The sequence below is a fragment of the Drosophila santomea genome, chromosome 3L, assembly GCF_016746245.2.
Source record: "Drosophila santomea strain STO CAGO 1482 chromosome 3L, Prin_Dsan_1.1, whole genome shotgun sequence".
Classification (NCBI taxonomy): domain Eukaryota; kingdom Metazoa; phylum Arthropoda; class Insecta; order Diptera; family Drosophilidae; genus Drosophila; species Drosophila santomea.
The window spans coordinates 25,239,264-25,256,664 of record NC_053018.2 but is presented as its reverse complement, the minus strand read 5'-3'; the positions used below and the strand labels follow the sequence as shown (position 1 = coordinate 25,256,664).

The 17,401-nt window shown below is 41.1% G+C and overlaps 1 protein-coding gene across 7 annotated transcripts in view; it reads left to right on the top strand.

Moving 5' to 3' along the window:
- LOC120450270 (protein argonaute-3) overlaps nucleotides 1–17,401 on the top strand; it is a 130,663-nt gene that overhangs the window by 41,800 nt on the left and 71,462 nt on the right. For all 7 annotated transcript variants that reach the window (XM_039633180.2, XM_039633177.2, XM_039633179.2 and 4 more), the window contains one exon: nucleotides 2,935–3,100. In XM_039633180.2, the coding sequence (XP_039489114.1) occupies nucleotides 2,935–3,100 (166 nt within the window). The remainder of the gene's footprint in view (nucleotides 1–2,934; nucleotides 3,101–17,401) is intronic.

Sequence of the window (17,401 nt, the reverse complement as noted above, 5' to 3'; positions counted from 1 at the left end):
TAAATTTATTAAATATATATTTCAAGAAGGGGGCCCTTATGGGTTACAATTTCGTAGTTAGTTTGTTAGGTATCCCGGGATGAATTGTATGAATTGGCTATATCGCAGTACGCCGTGGTATGGTATTTACCTCAGCAGCACTGTACATATAATTTGTTTGTTTGTTACTTTTGATGATGTCATGCATAATTATACCCGTTACTCGTAGAGTAAAAGGGTATACTAGATTCGTTGAAAAGTATGTAACAGGCAGAAGGAAGCGTTTCCGACCATATAAAGTATATATATTCTTGATCAGGATCAGTAGCCGAGTCGATTTGGCCATGTCCGTCTGTCCGTCCGTCCGTATGAACGTCGAGATCTCAGGAACTATTAGAGCTATAATCTCAAATTAAGCATACGCATACATACATACTTCAAAGACATAGACGCAGCGCAAGTTTGTTGATTCATGTTGCCACGCCCACTCTAACTTTTGGGAAATGTTTCGATATTTTTGTTAGTTTTGTAAATTTGTCTCGATTGACCAAAAATCTTTTGCCACGCCCACTCTAACAAACCGCCAAAAACGGTATGTGTTAAAATTTCTCTTCACACTTCCACTGGCTAATTAACGATCAGATAGTCGTGGAACTCGACTATAGCGTTCTCTCTTGTTATACCCGTTACTCGTAGAGTAAAAGGGTATACTAGATTCGTTAAAAAGTATGTAACAGGCAGAAGGAAGCGTCTCCGACCATATAAAGTATATATATTCTTGATCAGGATCAATAGCCGAGTCGATCTGGCCATGTCCGTTTGTCCGTCCGTATGAACGTCGAGGTCTCAGGAACTATATACAAAAGCTAGAAAGTTGAGATAAAGCATACAGACTCCAGAGACATAGAAGCAGCGCAAGTTTGTCGATTCATGTTGCCACGCCCACTCTAACGCCCACAAACCGCCCAAAACTGCCACGCCCACACTTTTGAAAAATGTTTTGAAATTTTTTCATTATACCCGTTACTCGTAGAGTAAAAGGGTATACTAGATTCGTTGAAAAGTATGTAACAGGCAGAAGGAAGCGTTTCCGACCATATAAAAAATATATATGCTTGATCAGGATCATTACCCGAGTCGATCTGGCCATGTCCGTCCGTCTGTCCGTCCGTATGAACGTCGAGATCTCAGGAACTATTAGAGCTAGAATCTCAAATTAAGCATACGCATACATACATACTTCAAAGACATAGACGCAGCGCAAGTTTGTTGATTCATGTTGCCACGCCCACTCTAACTTTTGGGAAATGTTTCGATATTTTTGTTAGTTTTGTAAATTTGTCTCGATTGACCAAAAATCTTTTGCCACGCCCACTCTAACAAACCGCCAAAAACGGTATGTGTTAAAATTTCTCTTCACACTTCCACTGGCTAATTAACGATCAGATAGTCGTGGAACTCGACTATAGCGTTCTCTCTTGTTATACCCGTTACTCGTAGAGTAAAAGGGTATACTAGATTCGTTAAAAAGTATGTAACAGGCAGAAGGAAGCGTCTCCGACCATATAAAGTATATATATTTTAGATCAGGATCAATAGCCGAGTCGATCTGGCCATGTCCGTCTGTCCGTCCGCCTGTCCGTCCGTATGAACGTCGAGGTCTCAGGAACTACAAAAGCTAGAAAGTTGAGATAAAGCATACAGACTCCAGAGACATAGAATCAGCGCAAGTTTGTCGATTCATGTTGCCACGCCCACTCTAACGCCCACAAACCGCCCAAAACTGCCACGCCCACACTTTTGAAAAATGTTTTGAAATTTTTTCATTATACCCGTTACTCGTAGAGTAAAAGGGTATACTAGATTCGTTGAAAAGTATGTAACAGGCAGAAGGAAGCGTTTCCGACCATATAAAGTATATATATTCTTGATCAGGATCAATAGCCGAGTCGATTTGGCCATGTCCGTCTGTCCGTCCGTCTGTCCGTCTGTCCGTCCGTCTGTCCGTCTGTCTGTCCGTATGAACGTCGAGATCTCAGGAACTACAAAAGCTAGAAAGTTGAGATTAAGCATACAGACTCCAGGGACATAGACGCAGCGCAAGTTTGTCGAATCATGCTGCCACGCCCACTCTAACGCCCACAAACCGCCCAAAACTGCCACGCCCACACTTTTGAAAAATGTTTTGATATTTTTTCATTTTTGTATTGGTGTTGTAAATTTCTATCGATTTGTCAAAAAAAATTTTGCCACGCCCACTCTAACGCCCACAAACCGCCCAAAGCTGCCACGCCCACACTTTTGAAAAATGTTTTGATATTTTTTCATTTTTGTATTAGTCTTCCAAATTTCTATCGATTTGCCAAAGAACTTTTTGCCACGCCCACTCTAACGCCCACAAACCGCCCAAAGCTGCCACGCCCACACTTTTGAAAAATGTTTAGATATTTTTTCATTTTTGTATTAGTCGTCTAAATTTCTATCGATTTGCCAAAAAACTTTTTGCCACGCCCACTCTAACGCCCACAAACCTGCACTTCTACTAGCTGAGTAACGGGTATCAGATAGTCGGGGAACTCGACTATAGCGTTCTCTCTTGTTTTTGTATTAGTCTTGTAATTTTCTATCGATTTGCCAAAAAACTTTTTGCCACGCCCCCTCAAACCGCCCAAAGCTGCTACGCCCACACTTTTGAAAAATGTTTTGATATTTTTTCATTTTTATATTGGTCTTGTAAATTTCTATCGATTTGCCAAAAAACTTTCTGCCACGCCCACTATAACGCCTACAAACCGCCAAAAATTGTGTTTAAGACTCTCCTTCTCCCTTCCACTAGCTGAGCAACGGGTATCAGATAGTCGGGGAACTCGACTATAGCGTTCTCTCTTGTTTTAAATTTATTTTCTATTTTTAATATGTAATTTATAATTTTTTTCATATTTTTTTATTATACAGCATTTGTGGCCTCAATAAATTCGTCATACTCACAGTGGTATAGTAAGGCTGTTCTACAAACAGATCGTGAAGAAATGGTTAATGGGCTCTCTGCAGCTTTAGAAATTGCTTTACAAATTTATCATAAAAGGAATGGCAAACTCCCTGATAATGTTATAATATACAGGTAATGCACAAATAACGTTAAAATATTTATAGTATCCTACAACATGCAAATAATCTAATGTACACTTTTCGTTTTCTGACTTCAAAGCGAACGGTGGTGTTTTTTTCTATGCTCCGAATTTATTTTTGCTTTTAGAAAACCCAGTGGTGGTTTTAAATTGTTATATTTTGTAAAAAATATTTAAAGCTCCGTTCTCTTTACGATTGTCTTTTGATTTGAGCACGATTTTAAACAATTTAATTAAACCTTTTGTTTTTTTTGTACATATATGTGTTCTGTTTGCTCTCTCTAACGTACGTTGTGTGCAGTGCTGTTTGGTGATGTTTTTGTATGCACAAAAACTGCGCTGGGCACTTACTTTCTCGCTCTTCCATACGAAACTCAAAGTTCTAGGCGTACTGACTGCGCTCCTGCCGTTCATTTAACAGCACGCTTGCAAGTTTTAGTTTTGTATGTACATAACCTCTACCGTGCACATGCTCTCCCACACATTTTCCGTACATTTTACAGCTCGTTTGCAACTTGTCAAATTCCTGAATCAAAAAAATATGGAAACTAATGTTGTCTGATTTCAAAACAAATGCCGTCAGGTAAAAAAGCCTAAGCAGCCAAAAATGACTTGTGGGGTGTGTGTTAAAATGGCGCATACTTTGAGTGCTGGTTTTAAAGGATTCTGTTACTGCAAACTCTCGCTTTCTACAGATTCCGATTCTCCAAACTTTCCGTTTCGCTCTGCCATTAGGGCCTCCTTTCGCAGCTGACATCTGAGTTTGTGCGTCCCACCGCCTATCTCCAACAAACCTGCTTGTTTTAATAATATTTAATAAATACAAAATTTAAAGATACCGATTCTTACCGTTCTTTTCTAAATATTTTAGTACTAGGTTACATTTTATGAGCTTAATGCTCAGTGTTACAAAAAATAATTAAACCGTTGTAACCGTTGTTAAACCGTTCGCACAGAATCCGAAACAGTTTTATATTTTCGTTAACAATGAGGGCAAAACATTTCCTCGTTATATTTTAAAAATTCTATGTCGGGTCTCGCAGCCTCCAGCAGCACCTGAATTAACGTCCAGTTCCTGTCAACATTGGAGAAAACAATAAGACCACAGATCGCGCTCTCTTGTACTCTCGCCTGCATCTTTGTCGTTGCGTTATACTGTTCGCTCTGTAATATTCTCACCCGTTTTATTAAATTAAATCGCTTGAGTTCCCTACCATAAAAATCGTCTTTTTTATAGAAATACTGTCTTATAGAAGACAGTAAAGGACGGGGAAATATGTATATACTAGTAAGATCTAAGATCTTTGTTAAAAACGTTAGTATTGATCTCTATAAGAACGACACAGAGTCAGAATCAGAGATAACACATAACATAAACATTAGATCTACAATAATTAAAAATTAGGGGTGCGTAATTTCTAGTAAATCAGCTTGAAACACAGAAGATTAGCCGACGAACCAAGTCAGGACTAAGTATCAACTTCACCACGAATAAGATTGAAAATAAAGACTGTTCTAAGCATCGTTCTATGTTAAGCTAGGGACGGTAAGTAATTTAACATTAGTCTACTGAAATAAGGAGGTAATCTAAGGTTTTCATCCCAATAAGGGCCCGTAAGGAAAAAAGTAAGAAGTTCTTTTGATCCGGTTCAATGTGGTCCGAGTAAACTTCGTATTGTGGACTCCAAACAGTTGATCCATACTCGAGGATCGGACGTACTAGAGAAATAAATAAGGTTTTGGTCATGTAAGGATCATCCAATTCCTTTGACCACCGTTTTATAAAACCAAGCACACCCCTGGCCTTGCACCGTCGCTGCCCCCTCTTGAGCTACCAAAATTCGCTGGAGGCTAACTGGCTGTATTTTTATTCTATGTTTACGACGATAATAGATAGCCATCCTGACCTCTTAAACATCGAAAAGCTGCAGCATTTACGATCCTGTTTGAGGGACACGGCGTTGGAAACCGTTTGATCACTGGAAATTTTGGAGGGCAACTAAGCTATAGCTTCAGAGTTGTTACGAAACAGATTTGGATAAATTCATACGTAGGTCAGCCTTTCTTTCCACAAATCTTTTTGACATGTGCTTTCTGTAATGCTTCGGGACACTCAATTTAATATTGTCAGAGCTCTAAGAACCCAGCAACTCTATTCTGAGAAGCGAAAAGACTCACTCTTTGTATAAATTGCCTCAAGAGTGGCCATCAATTGAGACAGTGCAACTCCTGGATTGCCATGATTGATCTACGCACCTCACTCTGCTACACTGTGGGCCCTTAGCCTCGTTTTCGTCTCACATCTCTCTGCTTACTGAAACCGTGATACTTAAACATCTACGTTTGTAACTGGAAACCTGGAAACCAAAACCTGCAGCTCGCGGATCCAGAGTTCAATCGCCCCCAGACCTGCTATGCGTTGCTCAAGTCAGACTTTTGCCGTGATTTCCTCTAATTCAAAAGGCTGCAGGGCTTGGCTACGAAAGGCCAATGACAAGGCTTTAATATCGACGTGCGCGGTTGTTCCGCCCAATTAGGAAACCCAACTGAATCGTTTTGAGGTGATACTTTTGCGGTTTTGGGAGGTGGAGAGTTGCGCCGAGCCAATTGTCCGTGCTAGGGAAGAGCTTGAAGCGCATTTCGATAAAAACCTTACTTGCTTGCCGGCTGGAGATTACTCTGTTCGGTTGCAAACCAAGTTCAGTTTAGATCTTTTGGGGGATTCCTACCAGCAAACTGTGAAAAGATTCTTATCTTTTGAGAGAAAACTAGAACATCGTCCAGCCGTCAAGGACCAATACAAGGCAGAAGTTCCGACAGAAGGATCCGATTCCTGTTGGAATTATTTGCCTCATCATTGTGTCTTGAAGAGGACAGCACCACCAAAAAGTTCGCCCCGTTTTTGATGTATTGACGTCAACTTCTTCAGGATACTCCTAAAACGATGTTCTAATGGCTGGTTCAGTGACTCAGCCAAAACTATTCCAGATTCTTCTTCGTTTTCGGTCACATCCAGTTGCAATCACAGGAGATATCTGTGCGTGTTTAAGCTGGATACTGTTACGTATGGTATGAAGCCTGCTTCTTACATAGCTGTGAGGTCTTTGCGTCAGTTGTCTATGGATGAGGAGGCGACATTTCCAGTGGGTGCTTAGATTCTTCGCCATGACTTTTATGTTGATGATTTAAAATCTGGCGTCAGCTCCAAAGAAGATGTCATCAACATATAGCAGCAGATGTTCGCGCGTTTAAATGCTTCTTTTAACATCGAAGACTTGTCGACGTTTAGTTTTATTCGCAATCTATCCTCTTCGCTTGGTTGGCCCAGTAAAGCCAAGATTTTTCTTCAGCTACTGGCAAGGAAAAGTTGTCCTGGGACCAAAGCCTTCCTTTGGCACAAGATTCAGAATGAAAGGATATATGCTGTAGTTTTGCGCAAATTCGGCATGCCTCATTCCCACAATGGACCTTTCTCTAAGCTTATTATAGATTTATGATTTTTGCGATGCCAGCATGGAAGCTTATAGAGCCTGTGTATATGCCGTGTCTAGGGGACAATCTCATCGCAATTGAACGTATTCGAAGGGAAATTCTACTGCTGGCGCGACTGTGGTGCTTTCTTGGATCTGGGAGAATGGTGTTGCATTCCGACTGCTTTAAGTCCGGTAGATATTCTTTCGCGAGGAGCTCTTTCCAGAGAGTCCCCTATGTGGGCCCATGGACCGTTCTTTCTGAGTAGCCCCATAGCTGATTGCCAACTAACAGCAGTAACGGATAAGCCAATACTGGAACTTTGTCGAAGGGTCTTGCTTATAAAATCTCTGTACACTGATATTGTTGCATGCTTCAAATATGCGAATTCATTTGATGCTCTGCAATGTACGGTTGGATACATCCATAAATTTTGCAAGCGCTTACTGTCCCCGACGTTCAAAGTGGGACTTCCGGTTGCTGTGTCTGGTTCAGCGTGCTCATTAATGGAATGATATTAAATCCTTACCACCCAATCATTCTACCAAAGGATCTTCCAGTTACTATGGCCATTATAAATCATGCAAAAACCGAGTTTCTTGAACTGAGACGTTTTGTTCTTAATGACGATCACACTAAAGTAGTGTTGGATTTTGGCCTGGTAGAGAATATCGAGAATCATTCCGCCTCGATCGCCTCAATTCGGTAGTCTTTTGGAAGCTGCAGTGAAGACAGCTAAGCATCACTTTTATCGTACTGTGGGCTCTTCCATTTTGACCCTCGATGAGCTGAGAACTCTTCTTTGCCAAATATCTTCCGTAGTTAATTCTCGTCCTTAAGTATAAATTTCAGAAAACCCTGCCGATCTTGATTTTTTAACTTCAGCACATTTTTTGATGGGGGGACCACCTTCATCACTTAGTAGTGAATAAGCTGTGTCTGCTTCCTCTTAAGGAAGCGGTTGAAAGCCACATTTCCAACGGGGTAGTATGTCGAGTCTCACAGCTTCCATAAAAATCCTCTTTTATTTGCGAAAAAGGCTAATAAAAAGGCTTATTTTCTCAACATACTATCGATCTATTTCCGCTGTATTTTCAAACAACATGGGCTCGACGTACCCTGGTATCGTGCGGTGTCGAGAGGCTGGGAAATGAAAAGAATAACAGACGCTCTCGGGCCTGGCGTTGTATGAGCGGTTAACTTTGGCCTGGGATGCCGCCAGGTCGTCCGCCTGCGTGTAATCCCAGCCTAGATCGGGGACCGCTAGGTCTGCCATGAGAGATAAAGTTGCCGGGGGACCGCTAGGTCAGCTGCAAGCGCGAGAGAAAGAATCCGCAAGATAGAGAAAACCCTAATTTGGGACCGTTAGTTCAGCTGCGCAAGAGAAAGAATCACTTAGGGACCGCTTGGTAAACCGCGCAAAAGAGAGAGTCTGATCGGTGGTCTGAATCCGACGCATTACCAGATCTACTGATCCGGAGTTACTAAAGAAGACTGTGCTGCTGACTACTGGATTCGTGCTACCTCATCCGATCGCTGTATGATGAGCATGGAATAAATTTCATTGAGTACCTTGCAAAAAGAAGGACCATTTACAGTGACTATCACATTCAGTTATAAGACCGTTTTAAGAACGAATCGGCAAGGAATGGCCGCATTAGAATATAAAGAAAGTGATGTTTCACCAAGACAATGCACCGTGTCACAAGTCAGTGAAAACGATGGCAAATTGCTTCCGCATCCATCGTATTCTCCAGATCTGGCACCCAGCGTTCCCTGTTTTCTGATCTTTAAAGAATGCTCGCTGAAAATAAAATTTCGTCAAATAAAGAAGTGATCACCGAGACTTAGCTATATTTTATGGAAAAAAGAGAAATAGTACAAAATAATTGTATCGGTTAATTGGAAGGTCGCTATACATAATCAAAAGGAAAGCTAGATTCACCGCGCGCCTACCTTTCTAGAAACTAGTGTGGGTTTTCTGATATCGATCAGAATTATTGATTTACTGTCGATTTGGCTCCATTAGTGTTAGAAACGCTTTGTCAAACTAGTTTTTCTATCGTAACATATTGATTACTCGATATATTTTCACATTATAGTAATATAGGGTGTTTTTTTTAGAGGTATAGAACTTTAAATTGCAATAAAACAACGATGGATTATTCGATTGACATGAATTTTATTGACATGAAAGATAATCTTGTGGCATTACATTTTAAATATGATTTCTGGCATATGACCGCCACGGCTGGCTCGGATGTAGTCCAATCTGGACGTCCAATTTGCAATGACTTTTTCCAATATTTGGCCGTATATCGGCAATAACACGGCGAATGTTGTCTTCCAAATGGTTTAGCGTTTGTGGCTTATCCGCATAGACCAATGACTTTACATAGCCCCACAAAAAGTAGTCTAGCGGTGTTAAATCACAAGATCTTGGAGGCTTATGAAAAATCGGGAACAACAGCAATCTCGTTTTGGGCCCATTCGACGAATCTACGCCTTGCTTGATGATCGTTTGGTTTCAATTCTTGCACGAGTTGGATTTTGTAAGCACGCATGACGAATTGCCAAACCAAACTGAGAATAAATCACTTGACAGCTGTTAAATCGGTCGCCATCTTGAACAGTAATGCCAACTTAAAGTTCTATACCTCTAAAAAAAACACCCGTTATAATAAAATATAGTAAAACTTAGTTTCAGGAAGGGAAGGGCTTTAGATAGCCAAAAATGTAGTATTTGCACTTAATGTATACCACTGTTCACACCAACAAAGTAATATTTTAATCGTAACGGAGACGAAGCCAGAAGAGAAGCGTTTCCGACCATATAAAGTATATATACTCTTAATCAGGATCAATAGCCGACTCGATCCGTCCGCATAAACGTCGATATCTTAGGAACTTTAAAAGCGAGAAAGTTGAGATTCAGCATGTCCACGGAGTCATGTCCATGGGAGTTGACCTATGTTGCCACGCCCACTCTAACACCCACAAGCCGCCTAAAACTGCCACACCGCCCAAACTTTAAAAACATTTTAAATTTGTTTTTATTTAATTCTCTTTTGTTCTTTTCTACTTCCTATTTCTATCGATATACCAGAAAATTTTGAAAATTTTTAGTTTGCTCTTCCACAAGCTGAGTAACGGATATGTGATAGTCAGGAAACTCAACTCGCGTTCTCTCTTGTTTTATTCAATTCGTTTGGAATTTCAACATCTGGTATTTTTCTTATATCCTCATGACAATACTTGAACGTTCGGTACCTGTCAATGACTTTAGAGTATACCTGTCACCCTCAAATACTTCAGGCACGACAAATGGTACAATTCAGTGCAATTTGAACTTCGCCAGGAGCATCCTGCCATGATCCTTGACTCGATTCTAACACTGACAGCTTATTTTTCAGCGTACTCTTCACTCGGTTAACCTGCCCATTTGCACGACTCAAATACAGTTTAATTTTTTATGAAACACAGAACTCTGAAAACTTACCCTGCTAAAACTTCTGCCCTGATCGGCGATGATGCGCTGTGACGCACTAAAAAAGGATAGGGAAACGAAGTTCCGCTTAAACTTTTCCAGAAGTTGATTTCACAGATCTACATGTTGACTCATGGACTTTATTAATTGCCGACCATTTGAAATTCCGCCTGAAGTTTACTCCTACTGCGCATATTGAATGTAAAATGCTGCAAATGACTGTCAATGTTTGACATATGCGCAAGAACAGTTGTTATCCCATATTTCTCCACTTCGTAGTGAGCGTTCTCACCAACCGACTCGCGTACACAGCGAAACATTCGGCACCAGTCGGGCGGCTGTTGAGTTAATCTAAAAACATTGCGGCTGGCGTCTCTTCGGTCGTGGAAGTCTTTCATGTCATACGAAATTTGCGTAAGCCACTGGGATGCGCTCAGTGCCATGATCAATTTACTACCTTGAAGGGGCTGTTCCGATCAAATTATTAGTAGTTGGATACCACTTTCCTGATTCTACGTTTGCAGCTTCAAATTGCTGCCCACGTGTCGGCGTCGCTTGCATGATTTTCGCAAGTTCAGCGAATTTCCGATTTTGCATTTCTAAAACTGCACGCCAATGCTTCTTGGAAAACGCAGGTGCTGCACAGATCCTATGATATCGAGTCGTCAGGGTTTGGGTTGTTGTTGTCCATCGGTTCTTCCATAGTTGATCAATTTTAAAAGGCTGCGCGCATCAACGAGTTCACTTGTCTGCATTTGCTTCTACGAAACCACTAACGTTCTCGCCTCTGGCATGGTTCATTTCCTTCTTCTTTTGTTATATTTCCTTTTGTCGTATCGATATCGCACTCTAACCAGCGCAAGTCACCACGTTCAGCAACTGCTCTATCGGTGTCGCTCTAACACATTTATTCACATTCTCATATAATTTGTCGCTTTATCTCTTTTACATTGATATCTAATGAAATATGCAGAACATCAAGGAACACAATTAGAAAAATAAAGCAGTATAGTCTTGCACACCCGTTACATTGCCATAAGCGCAATAAGAAGTAAATAACGACTATGTCCATGCCCATTAATTTCGCCATATATATATATATATGAATTCTACTCTCGTCGGTGGTCGTTGAGCTGGTATGTTGAAAGACGGCCGCTGAAACGCTGCCGTTTGCGACGTCAGGGGCAGCCGAAGCTCGCTGTACAGGTTTCATAAAGCGGGAGGCAACCGTGGACAAACTGCCGTCGATGCTTTTCGGATAGCCACAGACAAAAGGCATATCCAGAAATCGCAAGGGGGGAGTTGGGGCCGTCACTAGGCGCACTAGCACTAGCACTAGCTTTGTGGCTTATTGAGCTTCTGCTCTTCGTTTGTTGTTACTTCTCGTAGCTAGGCTGTTTCCGATTAGTGCTAATTTCCTTTCTAAACATCTGGATGTACTTTCGGTTTTGTTCACACAAATGGTAAGGATAAGGGAGACTCAGAATGTCTTGGGAGATGGTGACATTGGGGGCAGGTTAATTGGCTCCCCCGCAACGTTCATCGGGGTGCAATAACGCCTTTTTATGTATGACCCATACTGGGTTATATATTATATATATTATATTTTTTGCAGGTCTAAATCGTTGTTAACAAAATTAGGTGCCCTCATAGGATAAGGAGGATATAGATAAGGAGTTGATTGAGTTTCATTCACGTCCGAGTCGTACTTTCAATTTGAGTCAATCAAAATTTTCCGCTCCGCTGGACGTGGCTTATGATTCCTCAGCCTGTTCGGCGAAGTGTGGCACGTTCTTGGCACTCCTGTGATCTCGGGCACCTTGGAGGGGCTGAGTATTTTTGAGTCAGAGGGGGAGTATTCATAGAAAAATATTTGAAATCCATATTTGTATGATATAGTTTTCCAAAGTATTCATTGTTGTGAGTTCCTCTTTTCACAAAATTACTGAGCTCATAATCTTTATTCTTTCCCATTGGTTTGCGTATTAGATATTAATAATTCCTTATTTTATACGATAATCGAGCTGTCTGTTCTACTTGAATTAGTTAGGTGATTTGACTTTTAGCTCGTTTATTGAGCCTATCTTGTTTGATGTTGGAGATAATGTTATGGTTATTCTAGCATAACTAGGTCATCGTGGTCTCCTGCCACAAGATACTCATTTTATATGAATAGATCGCCTCTGTCTATGGCCATAGGAATTCGTTGTTACATGACGCAGTGTATCTGAAATTATACATTATGATATTTAACTCGTTTTTATTGTAATAGGAAAGGATATTTAATGCATATTCTCTTTGGCGTAATAATAATTATTATATGGGTAATAGTTGTGGAAGAGATTTCCGTATTCCCTAGTTGATGTTTAGGGTTTCCGCTAAGTGTAGTTCTTAATTTATACTGAACACAAAACAGTTCTTAACGTTGCTGTAAACAATTTGTTAAAAGGCATTTTGAATTACGGTAGTAATCTCTGTTACGGTAGTATCCTTACCTTCCTTAACTTCATATACCTTGGTTTCAAAACGGAAACGATCTCATTGCGGATAGTTTTAGACGAAAGTAGTCTCGGTTGTTTGATTTTATAAGAGGGACTTGAGGAGCCGTTTTTACAGTTGTAGACACTGAACGCATAGACTCTGAACATGTTTGTCTACAGGAAGAATTTTTTTTGTGGTTAATTCAAATGACTGGCATTCGTACTGAATCACTCGAAATTACGCGCGACCTCAGTTGCTCTTGACATCAAAGGGTCTCGCGAAGTCGAGCCCGGTTTGCGAAGAAGGTCGCTAAAAGGTAGCTCTGGGCTTAGGTAATCTACCCATTAGCTGAGCCTGCACTACAGTAAATGATACACACCTTGCAGGTCGTGATGACTCGTTTTATCATGTTGCGCAGCTTCGAAATCCAGTATCCCTCCCTGATGATGTGAACCATAAGCTGAAATACGGTGAGTGAACGTGACCGGAAGCTCGGATAGTTTGGAGTGATAGTTTCTATCAAAAGAATAGAATGACGATCACCGAAGGGCAACGACCGCAATCCAGAAATGGAGAAACGTTTACCTAATAAGCCAGAGTTAAATCTGTGCGATTTCTTAGGAGTGGTTAGGATAGGACGTAGATACATATCTGTAGCGGTTGATGATCCGCTGCAAAAAGGCCATGACTCGCGGCATGCGGTAGAAATTTGAAAAACGTTTCAGGAGGTTCCATGATGGGCACGCTAAATGGCATTGCACAAATTTTTTTTTTGTAAGACGCAGGCAAGGAGATTAGTGGCTGAGTTAGCCACGCAGGGCCATGCCACCATAGTACACTAGCCAACTTTTCAGCCCTTACTCCACGACTAACTAGATCTGCAGAGTTGTGCTCGGAACGCACATGAGATCATTGACTGGCATCTGCATTCAGAGCAAAATTTAGTCACAGTTATCCATTGACATGGTGACTTGTTCAACCATGCCAACACAATAGTGTAATCAGTCCAGAGAAACGATTCGACCGAAAGGGATGTGGGAAGGAATTGCAGTACACCGGTTTGCAAGATGAGCGGCATTACACAACTCTAAACGCGGGAGCGAGACTGTTTTAACAGGAGCGACTTTAGTCTGAGGAAAGTGCTTTAAGGAGTGTTCGCTGTTTACTTGCGGAGAGCTAAGATCATAGCTGTTCTCGATTCCTGAATGGCTATAATAGCTTCGATCTTTGTATACATATACATATACGTACATAAAATTCGACCCACATAAGTTTGGCTTCCAGTCTGATAGAAGGACAGACAGAATAAAAAGGTTAATCTATCGGAGATGAAAGTGCCTCCGGATCCTGAGTCTATCAGAGCACGTGCGAGAAAGTTTTCTCACAGGTAACCAATAGCCGTTTCTAAAAGGATCCTCTGCCGATTGAAGGCGAAATGAACAGTAGTGTTCGTGAGGGGCTGTTCAGGATTGTAAGCATGCGCTGCGCTAATGGAAATAGAAGGGGTTTCTTTATGAAGCAACGTATGTTGTCGTCTCCGGCAAGTAAAACAGTTGTGTCTGCTCGTGCACTCCCGAAGATTATGTCCTCTAGCGAAACAATTGAGGCATAATCGCTTCTGCTTAATGTATGATGATCTTTGTGTTTGAGTCATCTGGAGAAACAAACATCTGGAGAGACAAAGCCTAACTGGATATGGATTTGGAGCAGAGATCACAGAAGCGAGCACGTGGGCAACTTGGTCTCAAAGGAGTTAATCCTTCCAGGCGTCTCCTTTTTGTGTTGTGGGCCGGAAGATTATGTCCTCTAGCGAAACAATTTAGGCATAATCGTTTATGCTTAATATATGATGATCTTTGTGGCGACTTAGTCTCAAAGGAGTTAATCCTTCTAGGCTGCGGGTTCTTGTGCTTCTTTTTGTGTTGTGGGCCGGAAGTATAGGGTTGAACATCTTAATTCGTCATTTTCTTAATTTAACTGGGAAGCACATCTTTCGTAAACCGAGTAACAGTGCTCATACTTGTTCTGAAGCAGCGGAAGGCTTCTGCCACTTTCTTACTCAACGCTCACTTACGCTCAACTCATTCCCACAATGACTGGATTTGATCTAGACGGATAATTAATGTGAATGAATTCGGCTCGGCAGTGGATGTCATACAAATTTGGCTTACAAATTTACTGAGACGATTGCTGGTTGCTATGAATTCAAGCATCGCAGCGTCTAGAGCTTTTACTCTTGGATCTTAAAGTCCTTGAGGGTCCAGCCCACGTCTCCTTTGGGCTGGGCTCCGCCCTCTGGCCTTCTTTTGGAAGCGCTATCTGAACAGCTGCTTTCTTTTGACTCGCGTCTTTCGGAGTTGTCTACTGCCCGCCCGCGTCTTCAAACATAATTATATTCGTTTGGGATTTAGCGAGGACCGAACACAAATAGCGGAATTGCGTAAATCTGCTGAATTGATTCTGAAATAATACTTAAAACAAGAGAGAACGCTATAGTCGAGTTCCCCGACTATCTGATACCCGTTACTCAGCTAGTGGAAGGGAGAAGGAGAGTCTTAAACACAGTTTTTGGCGGTTTGTAGGCGTTATAGTGGGCGTGGCAGAAAGTTTTTTGGCAAATCGATAGAATTTTGCAAGACTAATACAAAAATGAAAACATATCAAAACATTTTTCAAAAGTGTGGGAGTAGCAGCTTTGGGCGGTTTGTGGGCGTTAGAGTGGGCGTGGCAAAAAGTTTTTTGGCAAATCGATAAAAATTTACAAAACCAATACAAAAATGAAAAAATTTCAAAACATTTTTCAAAAGTGTGGGCGTAGCAGCTTTGGGCGGTTTGTGGGCGTTAGAGTGGGCGTGGCGAAAAGTTTTTTGACAAATCGATAGAAATTTACAAGACCAATACAAAAATGAAAAAATATCAAAACATTTTTCAAAAGTGTGGGCGTGGCAGTTTTGGGCGGTTTGCGTGGCAACATGAATCGACAAACTTGCGCTGCGTCTGTTTCCCTGGAGTCTGTATACTTAATCTCAACTTTCTAGCTTTTGTAGTTCCTGAGATCTCGACGTTCATACGGACAGACGGACAGACGGACAGACAGACGGACGGACAGACGGACATGGCCAGATCGACTCGGCTACTGATCCTGATCAAGAATATATATACTTTATATGGTCGGAAACGCTTCCTTCTGCCTGTTACATACTTTTCAACGAATCTAGTATACCCTTTTACTCTACGAGTAACGGGTATAATTATATTATTATATGCCGTATAATTGGATTAGCAAACATGTATCAATACTCAAGCCAGTAAATCGATATATGGGTATCTGAAACAATAATTGTTGATATGTGTACCGTCAAACTGAATGGAATGTAGAAGTGCGAGATAGTACGTAAAGTTGAAATGTAGGAATCCGAAACAATAATTTGATCTGAGTAACGTCTAGTCAAACTGAAACAGTGTGAATAACCTGTTACTATAGTTGAAGTGTAAGTGTCTGTAAATTAAATTTTGATTTAATTTCGAGTTCAGAAAATAATGCGTCTTTATTGTTTCGCTTTCGATTAAGAACTTTGATCAATAGCCGAGTCGATCTGGCCATGTCTATCCGTCTGTCTGTCCGTATGAACGTCGAGTTCTCAGAACCTATAAAAGCTAGAAAGTTGGGATTAGGCTTCAGACTCCAGAGACATAGACGCAGCGCAAGTTTGTTGATTCATGTTGTCACGCCCACAAACCGCCAAAAGCTGCCGCACCCACACTTTTGAAAAATATTTTGAAATTGTTTATTATATCCGTTACTCGTAGAGTAACAGGGTATACTAGATTCGTTGAAAAGTATGTAACAGGCAGAAGGAAGCGTTTCCGACCATATAAAGTATATATATTCTTGATCAGGATCAATAGTCGAGTCGATCTGGCCATATCCGTCTGTCCGTCCGTCTGTCTGTCCGTCCGTATGAACGCTGAGATCTCAGGAACTACAAAAATTTGAAAGTTGAGATTAGGCATACAGGCTCCAGAGACATTGACGCAGCGCAAGTTTGTCGATTCATGTTGCCACGCCCACTCTAACGCCCACAAACCGCCCAAAACTGCCACGCCCACACTTTTGAAAAAAGTTTTGATATTTTTTCATTTTTGTATTAGTCTTGTAAATTTCTATCAATTTGCCAAAAAACTTTTTGCCACGCCCACTCCAACGCCCACAAACCGCCAAAAACTGTCAGTGTTGAAGACCTCCTTCGCACTTCCACTAGCTGAGTAACGGGTATCAGATAGTCGGGGAACTCGACTATAGCGTTCTCTCTTGTTTTTGTATTGAACTTGTTAATTTTTATCGATTTGCCAAAAAATTTATTGTCACGCCCACTCTAACGCCGACAAACCGCCAAAAACTGTCAGTATGGAAATTTCTTCTTTGTACTTCCACCAGCTGAATAAAGGGTATCAGATAGCCGGGGAACTCGACTATAGCGTTCTCTCTTGTTTTTCTTTGGAATGTCCTAAGCCTTCTTAGGTTTGCCTCTGCCTTCGAGAGTTTGAATGCAATGAATGGGTATAATAGATTAGTTGCTCCTATTTCGTTAACTTCGTTTGATAGGTTATAAAACACTGTTTCATATTTTTCCACGTTAAACCCAGGAATGATCTTGAATGTGCCGTTTTTAATTGCTGCGATTCCTGTTTTGATAGGTAACAGCTGTGAGTGTAAATAGTCTAGTATGGTCGTGAGGACAAAACTTGTTGTTAAGAAAAGTAACCTGGTAGAATTTCATGTTTCCTGAACAAGTTTTAATGGTTGTGCCTTTGCAACTATTTCTTTTCTGTATTTTGATCTAGTGCTTGAGGG